The sequence below is a fragment of the Macaca fascicularis genome, chromosome 5, assembly GCF_037993035.2.
Source record: "Macaca fascicularis isolate 582-1 chromosome 5, T2T-MFA8v1.1".
NCBI lineage: Eukaryota > Metazoa > Chordata > Mammalia > Primates > Cercopithecidae > Macaca > Macaca fascicularis.
In genome coordinates, this window is record NC_088379.1 from 2,895,158 (window position 1) to 2,914,876 (window position 19,719).

The following is a 19,719-nucleotide window of genomic DNA, read 5'->3' on the forward strand; positions in this document are numbered from 1 at the left end:
AAAAAAAAAATTGAAGTAAAAAAGACTAATTTAGAATTTAAAATTTGATTTTAGGAAGTATGTCAAATATCAGAGGTTTAAAACACTTGATATCAAAATAAGATCACTAAGTTATTCATTTAATCAAATTAATAATTCAAAGGTTTCAAAAAGCAAAAACCTTTATCTTTTGATAGAAGACTCTGGTTTTGGGGGTTGGGGTTTTTGGGGGGGTTTTTTGAGACAGGGTCTCACTCCATTGCTCAGGCAGTGGTGCAGTCAGGGCTCACTGCAGCCTTAACCACCAGGCTTAGGTGATCTTTCCACCTCAGCCTCCTTGGTGGCTGGGACCACAGGCGTGCACCACCACGGCCTGCCTGAGACTCAGTTTTCTCAACAGTCAGAAGACATAATGAAAACGGCATGAGCGGCATGAGGCCAACAGAATATCTTTTTTTTTTTTTTCAACTTACTCAAAAGATAATTGACAAAATATTTTATTATCTCTTATTAATACTACATGAAATCTTATTGAAAAGAGAAAACCAGTTACATCAGTGTATTACTATTAATTGTAGTAAAATCTTTTAAACAGATCCATCCAGTCTCAGCTTTGACCACACAAGATTTCCATAAATCTTTTATAACCTCTTAGAATTGTCCCATTCACTTCCTTTTCCCAACTTTCTGTATTCATTTTTTTCTTTGCCATCTTTTGTTCAACTTAATATCACTTTTAAATAACCTCTGAACTAGTCAAAATCACTTTTTCCTTTGACAAAACCACATCCTTGTGTTTTTCTTATAACCTTCCTTACCAAAACACATCTTAGTTTTCTTATGTATTCTACATACAGAACTGTTTTCCTGCTTATCTCGACTTTGAGTTACCATATGTTAGAATTTTAACTTTTAGTAACCTTATAGTGAAAACCTAAGAAATAAGCAATTATTAATCTTTTGTTTATCTGAAATAAGAAGCCAGGCACGGCGTTCATACCTTGTAATCCCAGTTATTTGGGAGGCTGAGGTGGAGGATCGCTTGAGCCCAGGAGTTTGAGGTGTGAGCTGTGATTGTGCAGCTGCACTCCAGCCTGGGAGATAGAGTGACACCCTGTCTAAAAACAAAACAGGCTGGGCGCGGTGGCTCACGCCTGTAATCCCAGCACTCTGGGAGGCCGAGGTGGGCAGATCACGAGGTCAGGAGATCGAGACCATCCTGGCTAACACAGTGAAACCCTGTCTCTACTAAAAAATACAAAAAATTAGCTGGGCGTGGTGGCGAGCCCCTGTAGTCCCAGCTAATCGGGAGGCTGAGGCAGCAGAATGGCGTGAACCCAGGAGGTGGAGGTTGCAGTGTGCCGAGATCGCTCCACTGCACTCCAGCCTGGGCGACAGAGCGAGACTCCGTCTGAAAAAAAAAAAAAAAAACACAGAGGCTAGAGAAAGAATTTAAACTTTCCAGTCCATGAAGCTTTACGTTATTCTTGGCAGAAATCATGTCAACAAAAAGAAAAGCAGGCTGAGAAAGTGCATATAGTTATTAAGGGTTACAGAAGAGAGGAATTCAGTCAACTGAGAAGCTTTTATTATTACTATTTTTTTAACTTTTTGAAATGGAGTTTTGCTCTTGTCACCCAGACTGGAGTGCAATGGTGCAATCTTGGCTCACTGCAACCTCCGCCTCCCAAATTCAAGCGATTTTTCTGTCTCAACCTTCTGAGTAGCCTCGATTACAGGCACCTGCCACCACGCCCAGCTAATTTTTTTGTATTTTTAGTAGAGACAGAGTTTCACCATGTTGGCCAGGCTGACCTCGAACTCCTGACCTCAGGTAATCCACCTACCTCAGCCTCCCAAAGTGCTGGGATTACAGGCGTGAGCCACCTCGCCTGGCCCTGTCTCTTTTTTAATTAAAAAATAATATATATATATATATGTGTGTAGATATATATAGATATATATAGAAGGTGCTTGCCTGGGCAACACAGCAAGACGTCATCTCTACAAAAAGTAGAATCAGCTGGGCATGGTGGCACACTAGTAGTTCCAGCTACTCGGGAAGCTGAGGTGGGGGAGGGTCACTTGAGCCCAGGAGGTCCAGTTTGCAGTGAGCTGTGATTGCACCACTGCACTCCAGCCTGGGCAACAGAGTAAGACCCTGTCTCAAAAAAAAGAGTATCACATCCAGAGAGGCAGTGAAATGTGAGAGCAGGCACATCCTACGCCCTCCCCCACCTCGAACTAAGTAATCCACCTGCTGTATAGACTCTAGATAGAGTGTGGCCAAAGTAGCGGTAAATTAACCTCTTAATGTTGTCATATACTAGATAACTCATATCCTATAGTTTAACAGTTTATAGGCAGTCACTATCAATATAATTTCTATCAACCAATGAGAATTCTTGACAACTTTTTTTTTTTTTTTTTAAGACAGTAGTGTTGCTCTGTTACCCAGGCTGGATTACAGTGGTATGATCTTGGCTCACTGCACCCTTGACCTCTCAGGCTCAATTAATCCTCCCACCTCAGCCTCCTGACTAGCTGGGACTACAGGCGTGGGCCACCAATCTCAGCTAATTTTTAAAATGTTTAGTAGAGACGGGTCTCATTATGTCGCCCAGGGTGGTCTCAAACTCCTAGATTCAAGTGCTCTATCTGCCTCGGCCTTCCAGACGTTGGGATTAGAGGCGTGAGCCACCAAGCCTGACTCTGACAAACAACTTTTGTAATCACCTCCTCTCCTAATTTGTTCTTTTTTCTTAAAAACTTGAGTTGTTGATTCTAACCCCGTTCCCTTTCTAAAGAGGCGAGAGATTCGGGTTTCAGGGGAAAAGAAGGAAAACTGCCTTCTCTGGCCTCGCTTCACAGCATGGGATCCGGGTCCCGGTATCGGCAGTTTGGCTCCCTTCCTCCTCTGGTTTAATTTTTTGTCCTAAATTACACAGCATGCTTTTAAAATTGCTGCTTCCCATTGTTTGTAATTCGGACCCTTTTTTCTCCTTAAATTTGTGACCAGGGCCAGGTGCAGTGGCTCATGCCTGTAATCCCAACACTTCGGGAGGCCGAGGCGGGTGGACCACTTGAGGTCAGGGGTTTGAGACCAGCCTGGACAACATGGTGAAACCCCACCTCTACTAAAAATACCAAAAAAATAAAAATTATCCAGGTGTGTTGGTACACATCTGTAATCCCAGCTACTCTGGAGTCTGAGGCAGCAGAATCTCTTGAACCCAGGAAGGGGAGGTTGTAGTGAGCCCATATCATGCCATTGCACTCCAACCTGGGCAACAAGAGCAAAACTCTGACTCAAAAAAAAAAAAAAAAAATTGTGACCAGCTGGTCGCGGTGGCTCACGCCTGTAATCCCAGCATTTTGGGAAGCCGAGGCTGGTGGATCATGAGGTCAAGAGATCGAGACCATTCTGGCCAACATGGTGAAACCCCATCTCTACTAAAATACAAAAATTAGCTGGGCGTGGTGGCTCTCACCTGTAGTTCCAGCTACTCGGGAAGCTGAGGCAGGATAATTGCTTGAACCCGGGAGGCGGAGGTTGCAGTGAGGCAAGATCACGCCACTGCACTCCAGCCTGGCAACAGAGCGAGACTCCATCTTAAAAAAAAATTGTGACCAATTCCTGTTAGTTTTAAACTGGTGCATGAAGGTGAGTTCTTTCCCTGGCCCTCAAGAGATGTGGAAGTTTGTTTTACAGAGTGCTCTCAGTCACTTAAGGATGTAAATCTTTATTTATTGTTTTGTTTGTTTGTTTTGAGACGGAGTCTCGCTCTGTCGCCCAGGCTGGAGTGCAGTGGCGCGATCTCGGCTCACTGCAAGCTCCGCCTCCCAGGTTCACGCCATTCTCCTGCCTCAGCCTCCCGAGTAGCTGGGACTACAGGTGCCCACCAACATGCCTGGCTAATTTTTTTTTCGTATATTTAGTAGAGACGGGGTTTCACCGTGTTAACCAGGATGGTCTCGATTTCCTGACCTCGTGATCCGCCCGCCTCGGCCTCCCAAAGTGCTGGGATTACAGGCGTGAGCCACCGCGCCCGGCTATTTATTGTTTTTTGAGACACGGTCTCTCACTTTGTCATCCAGGGAATTAGCTAAGCAGCATTCCTGCTGAACTGGATTTGAAACAAAGTTACAGTTCCTTAGAGCCGCTACAGATTTCTTTCCTCAGTGGATACCTTTAGCTTAGGATAACCACTAATAGGAATTAATTTGAATTTACTTAAAATTATTTATGATTTGACCATTTGGGATACCCATTTGTCATCTTTTCTACTAAAGGAAGCTAAAACATTCCTCTCTCAAATACTGGGTATTGTTGAACTGAAGACAGTACAGGGGGCTCTCTCCACCTCTCTCATGTTTGCCTAAAGGTAGGACATAAATCCTTTTTTACTGAAGACAGCTACTTAGCAGCCCACAGGTGGTGCCAGCGGGGACAGAGGAATCTGTGAGCAAACTTTAAACCCCAAAAGACTTTTTAAAAATAAAGTCTTAGTTCAGGCTGAAGTGAAGCGCCCTGATCACAGTTCACTGCTGGGACTACAGATGCGCCACCGTGCCTAGCTAATTTAAAAAAAAAAAAAAAATTTTATTTATTTATTTATTTTTTTTGAAACGGAGTTTCACTCTTGTTGCCCAGGCTGGAGTTCGATGGTGCAATCTTGGCTCACCGCAACCTCTGCGTCCCGGGTTCAAGCGATGCTTCTGCCTCAGCATCCCGGGTAGCTGAGATTACAGGCATGTGCCACCATGCCTGGCTAATTTTCTGTTTTTAGTAGAGGCGGGGTTTCTCCATGTTGGTCAGGCTGGTCTCGAACTCCTGACCTCAGGTGATCCGCCTACCTCACCTCAGCCTCCCAAAGTGCTGGGATTACAGACATGAGCCACCGCACCCAGCCCAGTTGTTTTTTTTTTTAATTCGGTAGAGAAGGCATCTCTTTATGTTGTCCAGTCTGGCCTCTGGGTATCTTTCACCTCGGTCTTCCAGAGTGGTAGGATTACAAGCGTGAGCTACCACCCCAGCCCAACCCCATGCCTTTACCTTCCCTCATTTTCCCAACTTTTGGCACTAGTCCCATGGGCAGTTTCATTTTTCTACTTTCCTGTCTCTTTAAATCTTCCACCTGGCATTTGTGCATAGACTGTCAGCTGAGAAGCCGAGACCTTCGGAAATATGGCCTGACCGACGTGGGTTACGCCCTATTTGCAGCTAGCAAGACTTTCTTTAAGCTGCTCTTGAGAGGGCTTGGGGCTGAAATTTTGTTCCCTCTTTAGAGACCTTGGTTAAAGCCATAAAGGGATTCTTAATTTTGGTCTCATGCATGTCTGTGTGTGTTGGTTTTGAGTCATTTGTGCAGGTATGCCCTTGAATGGTTGTAAATTTCTGGTTTACATTTAGAATATGATAGGGGTTTTTTGTTGTTTTGTTTAGCCTTCTCCTAAGCTAAATGAAACCATATACTCAGAAACGAAACAGTTTATTAAAACATTCAAAAACAAATAGCTTTAAATAGTGATTACCCTAGACCTCTAATAAGCAAATATGTTCCACCTCCAAAACCTTTTTTTGTTTTGTTTTTGATGAGAGGACAAGGTCTGGTTCTATCCGCCCAGGCCGGAGTGCAGTGGCACATTCTCAGCTTGTTACAGAGGGCAACTAGTTAGGCGTGAGCCGGGCAGGGGAGGGCCTCCTCCATCCACCAGGGACGTCAGGCGACCATCAGTGATGGTTAGGCAGTTGTTGCACTGCCTAAAATAGTCATTGGTCCCAGCCAGCACCAGGGAAAGGCAGTTTCCCCAGTAGACAAACACGTGAAGCTGGTGCTCAGCAGCTTCCTGATCAGATCTCAGGAGTTGGGCACGTGAGCTCAAGCATGTGCACTAAGGCACAAAATGGTGGAGTTTAACTGGTGTGTGACCTTCCAGGTGCATTCCACCGGTCAGGGAAGATCGCCTCAGGTGAGCACGCACACGCTCCAGTAAACACTGCGCATGCTCTCTCCCAAGGGCTAGCAGACCACTGTGTGTGCTGGCAGCCCACCCCAAGGGAAGAATCAGGAGAAGGGACACAAGACCCTCAAGTATGCCAACATCTAGAACCCTACGTCAGAGGCCAGACGGGGCACTTGTCTCTCAAGTTGCCCACTTGGCCTCTTCCAAGTACACTTTCCTTCCTTTTGTTTCTGCTCTAGAGCTTTGTGAGTTTTGTTTTTTTTGTTTGTTTGGTTGGTTGGTTGGTTGGTTTTTTTTGAGACGGAGTCTCGCTCTGTCTCTCAGGCTGGAGTGCAGTGGCCAGATCTCAGCTCACTACAAGCTCCGCCTCCCGGGTTTATGCCATTCTCCTGCCTCAGCCTCCCGAGTAGCTGGGACTACGGGCACCCGCCACCTCGCCCGGCTAGTTTTTTGTATTTTTTAGTAGAGACGGGGTTTCACCGTGTTAGGATGGTCTCGATCTCCTGACCTCGTGATCCACCTGTCTCGGCCTCCCAAAGTGCTGGGATTACAGGCGTGAGCCACCGCGCCTGGCCGAGCTTTTTAATACTTTCACTCCTGTTCTAAAACTTGCCTCAGTCTCTTCTTCTGCCTTATGGCCTTTGGTCAGATTCTTTCATCTGAGGAGGCAATAATTGAGGCTGCTGCAGACACGTATGGATTTGCCACCAGCAACTCAGATACCTGCCACCGGCAACAGGCTCACTGCAGCCTCCGCCTCCCAGGCTCAAGGCATGCTCCCACCACAGCCTCCCAAGTAGCTAGGACTACATGTGTGTGCCACCACACCTGGCTAATTTTTGTATTTTTTCGTAGAGATGAGGTTTTACCATGTTGTCCAGGCTGCCCTTGAACTTGTAAGCTCAAGCAGTCCACCCACCTCAGCCTCCCAAAGGTCTGGGATTATAGGCATGAGCCACCACAGCAAGGCTTTATTATTTTTGAGACAGGGTCTCACGTTTGTCATCCAGGCTGGCGTGTGGGGGCACCATCACAGCTCACTGCAGCCTTGACTTCCCAGGCTCAAGGATCCTCCCACCTCAGCCCCGAGCAGCCGGGACCATAGGCACGTACGTATGTGTGCTGCCACTCCTGGCTAACTTTTTACTTTTTGTAAAGATGGAGTCTCACTATGTTGCACAGGCTGGTCTCAAATCCTGGGTTCAAGTGATTCTCCAACCTCAGCCTCCCACAGTAGGATTACAGGCATGAGCCACTGTGGCCAGCTTCAAACCTCCTTCTTGATGGTCAATTTCAGGAAGGAAAAACCAAGAAACAAGAATATTGACTATTTGCCCAGCTAAAACCTGACACAGGAATGCTTTTAAACAGCTTTAGAGTTGAAAGTTGACTTAATTAGAAGCTGATATTTAGGCTATATGTGTATACAATGTTTTTGAGGCCTCTGCTCTCTCTAAAAGCTTCTTGGCGGCCAGGCGCAGTGGCTCACAACTGTAATCCCAGCACTTTGTGAGGCCGAGGCAGGCAGATCACGAGGTCAGGAGATCGAGACCATTCTGGCTAACACCGTGAAACCCCATCTCTACTAAAAATAGAAAAAATTAGCCGGGCGTGGTGGTAGGTGCCTGTAGTCCCAGCTACTTGGGAGGCTAAGGCAGGAGAATGGCATGAACCCGGGAGGCAGAGGTTGCAGTGAACCGAGATTGCGCCACTGCACTCCAGCCTGGGCGACAGAGCAAGACTCGGTCTCAAAAAAAAAAAAAGCTGCTTGGCCAGGGAAGAAGCTACAAAAAATACAAAAATTAACTGGGTATTGTAGTACGTGCCTGTAGTCCTAGCTATTCGGGAAGCTGAGGCAGGAGAATCGCTTGAACCCGGGAGGTAGAGGTTGCAGTGAACCAAGACTGTGCCACTGCATTCCAGCCTGGGCAACAGAGTGAGACTCCATTTCAAAAAAGTAAGTTAAAAAATTAGCTAGGTGTGTCCAGGCACGGTGGCTCACACCTATAATCCCAGCACTTTGGGAGGCCGAGGCGGACGGATCACTTTAGGACAGGAGTATGGACCAGCCTGGTCAACATGGTGAAACCCTGTTTCTACTAAAAATACAAAAATCAGCTGGACGTGGTGGCGGGCACCTGTCATCCTAGCAGGCAAAGGCAGGAGAATCACTTGAACCTGGGAGGCAGAGGCTGCAGTGAGCTGAGATCACGCCATTGCACTCCAGCCTGGACGACAAGAGCAAAACTCCCTCTCAAAAAAAAAAAAAAAATGCTGGGCGTGGTGGTGCATGCCTGTAGTCCCAGCTACTCGGGAGGCTGAGGCAGAGAATTGCTTGAACCTTGGAAGTGGAGGTTGCAGAGCCGAAACTGCCACTGCACTCCAGCCTGGACAAGAGAGTGAGACCCTGTCTCAAAAACAAAAGGGGATTTCACCATGTTGCCCCAGGCTGGTCTCGAACTCCTGAGTTGAAGTGATTTGCCCTCCTCAGCCTCCCAAAGTGCTGGGATTACAGGTGTGAGCCACCGCACCCAGCCTGGGCCTGATAATTTAAGGGGACTCACAGTTCTCAGATTAAAAGTTTGTTTTCTTTCTCAGGACTCCCTCTGCCCACTCACTCCTCCTCCCGAGTCCTTTCCCCTTCTCAAGTGCAGCCTGTGGCAGGGCCTGGAGGGGACCCTTGACACCATGCCCCTCACCGAGAATCCAAACCCCTGACCCCGCAGTGAGTTTCTGGCAAGAACAGGAGCGTGATAGGCTTTGCCGAGCACCAGCTTGGTTGTGGGCGGTTTCCTTCAGTGACTGTTTGGCTTTTTGTCTTTGCAGGTTCTGCTTGGATTCTGCTAGACAGACCCGACAAAGACTGTCTATCAACTGGTCCAATTTTAGCTTGAAAAAAGCCACCTTTGCTGCCCACTGAATGAGGACTGCCTGGAGAGGGACACGCGAGAGGCAGGCCAGGCTGCACCACTCCAAGAGCCAAGCCCCTCGCTGGCACCCCAGAGCCGCGGTGCTTGCCAAGGGCTGTGCGGAGCTGGTGCTGCCTGAAACCCCAGACCGAGAAGTTGATGCTCGGCCCACGCTGTTAGCTCGTGTGCGTGTAGTCTGTGCGTGAGACTCCTTCGATTGTAGCTCTGTGCTGTCGGATTGGAACAGTAGTTCCCGCCAAGTTCTCCCACTACCACGGCCTTGGAGGCCTGGGCCGTGGCCAGATAGGAGTTTGCATCATCCACGTGGCTCCGTTGCCTTTGCATTGCGCCCTGTCCTGTCATCTGTCCTCACCGGGGTATCGGCCATCACTCAGCTCTCCTGTGCCCCTGCGTCCCACCCTCGGCGGGCTGGGCGGGGCAGGCCTCCTTTGTTCTCCACAATCTACTGTCTCCGAGTGTACACGTTGCGCTGTTTGTGTTTGATCCCCCCTGACTTGTAGCCAGCTTGTGTAAGATCCCTTGCAGAACGAGAAAGTTAAAAACAAGCCCACCCAGTACTCACACCATCAAGTCTGTTATAGAGTGTACGACTGTATTAACACGGAGGCCTGCCTGGCTACTTTTTTAACATATTGTTAAGTAATATTAAAATCATGTCTTTCTTTTTGAAAGATGGAATACATTAGTACAGCAGGAGACCTCGGCTGCTTCTTTCTGCTGGGGGGATGGGGGGATAGTGGGAGAGGGCATGCAGGTGATGTGTACACCATGGGGGAGCCAGGGCACCACCCCGGATCAGGTCCCAGGTCTCTCCAGGCAACAGCTCAGCGATCCTGGTGCCCCCGCCATCCTCTGTGTGCCAGGCAGAGCAGGCAGCAGGAGACAGAAAGCTCCCAAGGAGCTGCATCATGGTTACTTCTCACCACCTAGAACACTCAGTAGCTCCCACTTCTCCCAGCCTCATGTTCCACCTGCCTCTGTGCCCCATCAAAGTATGACCTCACCCTGAGTGAAGGTGAAGAGGGCAGGGCCTGGCTGGGGAGAGGGTAGGGAGGGCCAGCTTCTGAAGGTATTTGGACGATGAGGCCACAGGATTTCCTGGTGGACAGGACGCAGGTAGGAGGAAGAGGGGAAGACCTGCGCTGTGTACCTGGAGGTGGGACTGGAGACCAGTCGTGGACGGTGAGTCTGGGATGCCACCAGCCACCCAGGTAAGAGGTCTGGAACTGGGGACTGCTGTTCATGGACTGAGCCTGGGTGAGGGCCCCGCAGGGGTGAGTCAATGGGATGGGGGCCGGAGCTGTGGAACCAGGAAGGCAGAGGGTGAGAAGGCTTCGAGGCAGGTCAGGGGAGACAAGGCCCAGGGCAGCCCCGCCCAGGCATCAGTTTGCAGGAGAATGAGGTGGGGACAGCAGGTCCTAGAACTCTGGAGATTGCACGAGAGCTGAAAAAGGGTCACCAGCCAGGGGGAGGTACAGCATGAGGAGCTTTCCTCGCTTTTTTTTTTTTTTCCAGGTGTGAGGAAGAGAACATTGCTTTGTTCGTGGGATGATAGGGCAGAGAGTGAAGCAGGTCAGGCCATGACCACAACAGTAGTGTCCTTGAGAGGCAGAAACCCCAGTGCAGGGCAGGCCCCCGGGACTCCAGCCTCCTCTTCTGACTGCGGTGGGGGCTGGGAAAAGGCCCAGGCCTGGGCCTCGCGCTATGGAGAAGCTGCGTGCCCAGGCCCCCAGAGCCTGCCCTGCTCTCTCCTTGGACAGCCTTGACACTGCTGGGGGACAGTCCCACATCTGCATCTCAGCCTCCTCTTCCATGTAGAAGAGGAGGAGTAGAACCATGCCTGTTGCTGAGGGAAACTGCAGGGCCCTGAATGGTGATGGGGAACTCTGGGTGCCCCAACACACTGAGTACCATGCCGGGACCTAGAGACCCTCAGACGCCCACCCGACATGCCCAGTTCTGGGCACTCCCATCACCTCCATGGTGACCCTGCCTGCGGCTTCACAGCTCTGCCTGCTCTCGCCCCTGACCTGCACCTGCTCACTTTGGCCCTCAGGCTCCCAGCCATTCTCCTGGCCATGCCCATGCCAGGAAGGATCTTCCCCTATTTCCCTGGAAACCACTCATCCAGCATCCCAGGATGCTTGTAGAACATCCAGCTCCAGGGTCCCTGACTTGATGGGAGTCCCTGGGGTTCCTGGTGACATCACTCCCCTGTGGGGGAGGGTGGGGCCGCCCTGGGGGAACCTCACACTTCACTCACTCAATAGTACAGGGTGAGTATCCCTTATCCCTTATCTGGCATCCTCAGTACCAGAAGTGTGTCCAGTTTCAGACTTTTTAGATTTGGAATATTTGCATCGTACTTACCGGCTGAGCATTTCTAATCCAAAAATCTGAAATCCAAAATGCTCCAATGAGCATTCCCTGGGAGCATCATCTTAACACTCAAAAGGATTTGAATTTTGGAACCTTTCGGGTTAGGCATACTCAACTTGTAATAGTCATGAAATGAAACAGAATAACAATAGCTAGAAAGTAAACATTAACAGTGAACAGTTGTATTGAGAAGCTTACTGTTTTCTGCACCCTCAGCTCTCAACCCTGCTCAGAGATTTTGTCTGGGCAGAGAAACAGGCAGTAAAACAGATAGCTCCTAATCTCTTCCCAAAGAAACTGACTTCGTTTGCAACAAAGAATGAAGAGGTTCAAGCCTGAAGGCACTCTCAGAAACAGTGGAGGCCATAAAACCCTGGGAAGACAGACAAGATACAGGCTCAGCTATAGACCATAGAGTTTGCAGGAGATAACTGAGGAAGAGAAGAGCTGGGAGGAGGCATCCAGGGGTCAGAACGAATATCACACAGTGTTCCCAGAAACTCTTCAAAGGAGTCAGAATTTGATTGGATTTGTTTGTAGAGCCATTTATGCCCCAGGGCATTGTGGAAAACAATAGAGTTGGCAATGAGTGGCTTAACTGCTGAATGTGGTCAGGGAAAGAGGAAGAGAACTCTACCACAATGACTTTCATCCCAGGGTGACTGTGGGCACACACAAAGCTGCACACCCTGAGGAGCAACATCATGGGCTGAATACTAGTGGGTAGTAGAAAGAAAATGATACAATAAGGCTGCAGCAAATGAATATAGAAATTATTTTAAAGGAACCAAATGGAAATTATAGAATCTGAAAAGTTTATATATATATATATATATATATATATATATATATATTTTTTTTTTTTTTTTTTTTTTTTTTTTTTTTTTTTGAGATGGAGAGTCTTGCTCTGTCACCCAGGCTGGAGTGCAGTGGCAACATCTCCGCTCACCACAACCTCCAACTCCTGGGTTCAAGTGAGTCTCCTGCCTCAGCCTCCCCAGTAGCTGAGACTACAGGTACACACCACCATGCCTGGCTAATTTTTTTATTTTTTGTAGAGACGGTGTTTCACCATGTTGGCCAGGTTGGCCTTGAACTCCTGACTTCAGGTGAGCCACTGCACCCAGCCTAAATTTTAAAATTAGCAGAAGGAAGAATAAGTGGATTTGAAGATAGGCTGATAGAGATTATGCTAGCCAAAGAACATAGAGAAAAAATATGAACATAATGAAAATAAACAGTCTCAGAAAAATGTGGGACACCATTGAGCATACCAGCGTATGTGTAATGGGAATGTCAAAAGAAGAGCAAAGAGCAGAAAAAATATTCAAAGAAATAATAGCTGAAAACCTCCCAAACTGAAAAATGGTTAACACACATCCCAGAAGTTGAAAATGTTTATATTAAGAAAGAAGATAGATCCCAAATCAATAAACTAATTTGTCACCTTAAGACACTGGAAAAAGAGCAAACTAGGCCTAAAGTAAGCAGAAGTAATAAAATCATAAAAATTAGATCAGAAATTAATGAAATAGAGGATGCAAAAATAATGGAGAAAATAAAACCAGAAGTTTTAAAAAGGTAAACAAAATAGACATCTTTAGCAAGATTGACAGAGAAGGATTCAAATTACTAGAATCAGAACTGGCCACAAATAAAATGGATTTTAAAGGAATACTACAACAATTATATGCCAGCAAATTTGGTAATTTAGATGATGTCTTAGTCCATTCATGCAGCTATGACCAAATATCACAGACTGAGTAATTTATAAAAGAAGTTTATTTCTCACAGTTCTGGAGGCTGTGAAGTTCAAGAGCAAAGTGCACCAACAGATTCAGTGTCTGGTAAGGGCTCACTCTCTGCTTCCAAAGTGGCACCTTGTTGCTGTATCTTCATATGGTAGAAGGGCAAAAAGGGAATTAAGATGATCCCTTCAACCTCTTTTATAAAAGCTGTTATCCCATTCATGATGATGGAGCACTCATGACTTGAACACTTCCCAGAAGGCCCCACCTCTTAATACTATCACCTTGGGCACTAGGTTCTAACATACGAACATATAAACCATAGCAGATGAAATGGACAAATTTCTAGACAGGAAGAAACTATAAGAACTGACTCCAGAATAAATAGACAATCTGACTAGACCTATAATGAGTGAAGTATGTTGAAATAGTAATTTAAAACGAGAAAAAGTACCCACAAAAGCTCAAGCCTAGAAGTCTTCACTGCTGGATTTTACCATACACTTAGAGAAGAATTAAAACCAATATTTCAAACTCAGAAATAGAAGAAGGAACAGTTCCCAACTAATTCTGTGAGGCCAGTATTACCTGATACCAAAACTAGACAAAGACATCACAAGAAAACTACAGACTAATATCTCTTATGAATATTGATGCAAAATTCCTCAACAAAATACTAGAAAACCAAATCCAGCAATATAAGAAAAAAAATATACACCATGATCAAGTGGGATCCCAGGAGTGCAAGGGTGGTTCAATATCCAACATATAATTAATGTAATACATCATATTAATAGAAATTTTAGGCTGGGGGCAGTGGCTCAAGCCTGTAATCCCAGCACTTTGGGAGGCCGAGATGGGCGGATCACGAGGTGAGGAGATCGAGACCATCCTGGCTAACATGGTGAAACCCCATCTCTACTAAAAAAAACAAAAAATTAGCCGGGCGCAGTGGCGGGCGCCTGTAGTCCCAGCTACTCAGGAGGCTGAGGCAGGAGAATGGCGTGAACCCGGGAGGCGGAGCTTGCAGTGAGCTGAGATCCGGCCACTGCACTCCAGCCTGGGTGACAGAGCGAGACTCCGTCTCAAAAAAAAAATAGAAATTTTAATTGCATGATCATCTCAATAGATGCAAAAAAAGCATTTGACAAAATCCAACACTTCTGCACAATAAAAGCATTTCACCAAGTGTGAATAGATGAGAACTTCCTCAACTTGAAGAATGACATCTACAAAAAACTTACAGTTAATATCCATAATGTGGTGAAAGACCGCATGCTTTCCCCCTAAGATCAGGAACAAGGCGAAGATACTTGTTTTGCGGTTTCTGTTCAACATTGTGCTAGAGGTTGTAGCCAAAGCAATTAGGCCCAGGAGCCCAAGCCTGCAATGAGCCATATTCACACCACTGCACTCCAGCCTGGGTGACAGAGTGAGACTTTGTTTCAAAAAAATAAAAATACAACAATAAAAGAAATATGAAAAAAAGAATGAAGCTAAACCCGTATCTTTCACCATATACAAAAATCAAATCAAAATGTATTAAGGTCTTAAATCTCAGACCTCAAGCTGTGAAACTACTAAAAGAAAACATTGGGGAAATTCTCTAGGATACTGGTCTGTGTGAAGATTTCTTGAGTAATACCCCAAAAGTACAGGCAACTAAAGCAAAAATGGACAAATGGGATCACATTTAAAAAGCGGCCAGGTACAGTGGCTCATGCCTGTAATCCCAGCACTTTGGGAGGCCAAGGTGGGCAGATCATGAGGTCAGGAGATCGAGACCATCGTGGACAACATGGTGAAACCCCATCTCTACTAAAAATACAAAAATTAGCTGGGCATGGCGGCACATACCTATAATCCCAGCTACTTGGGAGGCTAAGGCAGGAGAATCGCTTGAACCTGGGAGCTGGAGGTTGCAGTGAGCCAAGATCACGCCACTGCACTCCAGACTAGTGACAGCTAGACTCCGACTCAACAACAAAAAAAAAACCTTAAAATGCTTCTGCACACAAAAGAAAACAAAATGGAGAGACAACCCACAGAATGAGAGAAAATATTTGCAAACTCTCCATCTGACAAGGGATTAATAACCAGAATATATAAGGAGCTCAACTCAATAGGAAAAAATGTAATAATTTGATTTTAAAATGGACAAAAGATCTGATTAAACATTTTCCAAAATAAGACGTTCAGGCCAGGCACGATGGCTCACACCTGTAATCCCAACGTTTTGGGAGGTCAAGCTGGGTGGATCGTTTGAGGCCAGGAGTTTGAGACCAGCCTGGCCAACATGGTGAAACCCTGTCTCTAGTAAAAATACAAAAAAAAAAAAAAAAATTTCAGGGACTTTCTATCTCAGTAAAATTTCTAGGGCTCCAGTGGTGTGGGGCCTGTTGGGATATTGCTTCCAAGGTGAAGGATAAGTTGCCTCATTTGGTCCCTCCTACAACCAAAAAGAGCCACAATGCTTAGTGGGTCTATTTGGATTTTGGAGGCAACACACTCCTCACTTAGATGTGTTTCTCCGGCCCATTTATCCACTGACCCAAAAGGTTGCCAATTTTGAGTGGGGTCCAGAACAGAAGAAGGCTCTGCAACAGGTTCAGGCTGCTGTGCAAGCTGCTCTGCCACTTGGGCCATATGACCAAGCAGATCCAATGGTGCTTGAGGTGTCAGTGGCAGATAGGGATGCTGTTTGGAGCCTTTGGCAGGCCCCCGTAGGTGAATCACAGCAGAGGTCTCTAGGATTTTGGGGCAAGGCCCTGCCATCTTCTGAAGATAACTACTCTCCTTTTGAGAGACAGCTCCTGGCCTGTTACTGGGCTTTGGTGGAAAATGAACATTTGATTATGGGTCATGAAGTCACTATGTGACCTGAACGGCCCATCATTAACTGGGTGCTTGCTTTTTTTTTTTTCCCCCCCGAGACGGAGTCTCGCTGTGTTGCCCAGGCTGGAGTGCAGTGGCGCGATCTTGGATCACTGCAAGCTCTGCCTCCTGGGCTCACGCCATTCTCCTGCCTCAGCTTCCCGAGTAGTTGGGACTACAGGCGCCTGCCACCTCGCCCGGCTAATTTTTTGTATTTTTAATAGAGACGGGTTTTCACCGTTTTAGCCAGGATGGTCTCGATCTCTTGACATCGTGATCTGCCCGCCTCAGATCACATGCTGGGATTACAGGCGTGAACCACCGCGCCTGGCCGAACTGGGTGCTTTCTGACCCATCACCATAAAGTAGGTCGTGCACAGCAGCATTCCATCATCAAAGAGAAGTGGTATATATGTGATTGGGCTTGAGCAGGTCCTGAAGGCACAAGCAAGTTACATGAGAAAGTGGTTCGAATGCCCATGGTCTCCACTCCTGCCACCCTGCCTCCTCTCCCCCAGTCTGCACCAATGGCCTCATGAGGAATTCTCTATGATCAGTGGACAGAGGAAGAGAAGATGAGGGCCTGGTTCACAGATGGTTCTGCACAATATGCAGGCACCACCCAAAAGTGGACAGCTGCAGCATCACAGCCCCTTTCTAGGACATCCCTGAAGGACAGCAGTGATGGGAAATCTTCCCAGTGGGCAGAACTTGGAGCGGTGCACCTGGTTGTGCACTTTGCATGGGAGGAGAAATGACCAGATGTGTGATTATGTACTGATTCATGGGCTGTAGACAATGGTTTGGCTGGATGGTCAGAGGCTTGAAAGAAGCATGATTGGAAAATTGGTGACAAAGAAATTTGGGGAAGAGATATGTGGATGGACCTCTCCAAGAGGTCAAGAACTGTGAAGATATTTGTATCCCATGTGAGTGCTCACCAATGGGTGACCTCAGCAGAGGATTTTAATAATCAGGTGGATAGGATGACCTGTTCTGTGGACACCACTCAGCCTCTTTCCCCAGCCACCCCTGTCATCACCCAATGGGCCCATGAACAAAGCGGCCTTGGTGGCCGGGATGGAGGTTACGCATGGAGATTCAGCAACATAGACTTCCACTCACCAAGGCTGACCTGTCTACAGCCACTGCTGAGTGCCCGATTTGCCAGCAGCAGAGACTAACACTGAGCCCTCAATATGGCACCATTCTTTGAGGTGAGCAACCTGGTGGCAGGTTGATGATATTGGACCTCTTCCATCATGGAAGGGGCAGAGGTTTGTCCTCACTGGAACAGACACTTATTCCTGATATGGGTTTGCCTGTCCTGCATGCAATGCTTCTGCCAAGACTACCATCTGTGGACTCACGGAATGCCTTATCCACCGTCATGGTATTCCACACAGCATTGCCTCTGACAAAGGCACTCACTTTACAGCTAAAGAAGTATGGCAGTGGGCTCATGCTCATGGAATTCACCGGTCTTACCATGTTCCCCATCGTCCTGAAGCAGCTGGATTGATAGAACGGTGGAATGGCCTTTTGAAGTCACAATTACAATGCCAACCAGGTGATAATACTTTGCAGGGCTGGGGCAAAGTTCTCCAGAAGGCCGTGTATGCGCTGTATCAGCGTCCAATATACGGTCCTGTTTCTCCCATAGCCAGGATTCACAGGTCCAGGAATCAAGGGGTGGAAGTGGAAGTGGCACCACTCACCATCACCCCTGGTGATTAAGTAGCAACATTTTTGCTTCCTGTTCCCAAAACATTACGTTCTGCTGGCCTAGAGGTCTTAGTTCCAGAGGGAGGAACGCTGCCACCAGGAGACACAATGGTTCCATTAAGCTAGAAGTTAAGATTGCCATCTGGACACTTTGGGATCCTCCTACCTTTAAGTCAACAGGCTAAGAAGGAGTTACGGTGTTGGCTGGGGTGATCGATCTGGACTATCAAGATAGAATCAGTCATGGCCAGGCGCGGTGGCTCACGCCTGTAATTCCAGCACTTTGGGAGGCCGAGGTGGGTGGATCACATGCAGCCAGGAGTTCGAGACCAGCCTGGGAACATGGTGAAACCCTGTCTCTACAAAAGATACAAAAATTGGCGGGGCACAGTGGCTCATGCCTGTAATCCCAACACTTTGGGAGACCAAGGCAGGCAAGGTCAGGAGATCGAGACCATCCTGGCTAACATAGTGAAGCCTCATCTCTACAAAATACAAAAAATTAGCCAGGCATGGTGGCGGTCGCCTGTAGTTCCAACTACTCGGGAGGCTGAGGCAGGAGAATGGCGTGATCCCGGGAGGCGGAGCTTGCAGTGAGCTGAGATCCTGCCACTGCACCCCAGCCTGGGCGACAGAGCAAGACTCAAGTCTCAAAAAAAAAAAGATGGAATCAGTCCCTTACTGCACAACAGAGGTAAGGAAGAGTAAGCATGGAATACAGGAGATCCATCGGGCATCTCTTAGTATTACCACGCCCTGTGATTCAAGTTAATGGGAAACTACAACAGCCCAATCCAGGCAGGACTACAAATCACCCAGACCCTTTAGGAATGAAGGTTTGGGTCACTCCACCAGGAAAAAAACCCACCACAACCTGCTGAGGTGCTTGCTGAAGGCAAAGGGAATACAGAATAAGAAGGTAGGCATCAATACCCGCTACGACCATGTGACCAGCTGCAGAAACCAGGACTGTTAATTGACATGAGTATTTCCTCCTTTTGATGAAAACACTGGTGCATGTATACACTAGTACTAAGAAAATCTCTTCATTTTGTTTCCTTTCTCTTTTATCGTGTGACATAAGATTTACTGACTTCACATCAACATTTGTTACCTTGGCCGGGTGCAGTGGCTCACGCCTGTAATCCCAGTGCTCTGGAAGGCAGAGGCAGGCAGATCACCTGACGTCAGGAGTTCGAGACCAGCCTGGCCAACATGGCGATACCCCGTCTCTACCAAAAATATAAAAATTAGCCGAGCACGGTGGTGGGCGCCTGTAATCCCAGCTAATCAGGAGCCTGAGGTGGGAGAATCGCTTGAACCCGGGAGGTGGAGGTTGCAGTGAGCCAAGATTGTACCACTGCACTACAGCCTGGGGAACAGAGTGAAACTCTCATTTCAAAAAAAAAGTATTGGTACCTTTACGTAATAGTATTTGGGTTGGGGATTGGTGCATTTCCGGTTATATGAAGGATCGTTGTATTATGTTAGATGTGACTTTATTTTTGTCTTTATTTGAAGATTATTATCTCAGGAATATGTATGGGTTCAAGCTGACAAGGGGTGGACTCGTGATGGTTAATATTGAGTGTCAACTTTTGGATTGAAGGATACGAAGTATTGATCCTGGGCGTGTCTGTGGGGGTGTTGCCAAGGAGATTAACATTTGAGTCACTGGGCTGGGAAAGGCAGACCCACCTTCAGTGTGGGTGGGCACCATCTAATCAGCTGCCAGTGCTGCTAGAATATAAGCAGGCAGAAAAACGTGAAAGGAGAGACCGGCCTGGCCTCCCAGCCTACATCTTGCCCTTGAACATGGGACTCCACGTTCTTCAGTTTCAAAACTTGGACTGGCTCTCCTTGTTCCTCAGCCCGCAGATGGCCTATTGTGGGAACTTGTGATCGTGTGAGTCGATACTTAACACACTCCCCTTTATGGATCTATCTATTCCATTAGTTCTGTCCCTCTAAAGAACCCTAACACAGCCAGGCTCCCACTCACCCCCTTGTCTTGGTGCCTTGGGAGAAGGCAACAGCAGGAGCGTTTTCCCGTGCCAGCTGCTGTCAATACTGCTCAGTCCCTGCACCCCAGCTTCCAACACACATTCTCAGAGCAG

At 47.4% G+C, this 19,719-nt stretch overlaps 1 protein-coding gene across 20 annotated transcripts in view; it reads left to right on the forward strand.

Annotated features, from left to right (window-relative positions):
- The window catches only part of FAM193A (family with sequence similarity 193 member A), a 199,896-nt gene extending 190,327 nt beyond the window's left edge, over positions 1–9,569 (forward strand). For all 20 annotated transcript variants that reach the window (XR_012434560.1, XM_065544685.2, XM_074039248.1 and 17 more), the window contains one exon: positions 8,773–9,569. Coding sequence is in view for 19 of the 20 variants with exons in the window: in XM_065544685.2 (XP_065400757.1) it covers positions 8,773–8,866 (94 nt within the window). In the remaining variant the exon portion in view is untranslated. The remainder of the gene's footprint in view (positions 1–8,772) is intronic.
- The last annotated feature ends 10,150 nt before the right edge of the window (positions 9,570–19,719 follow it).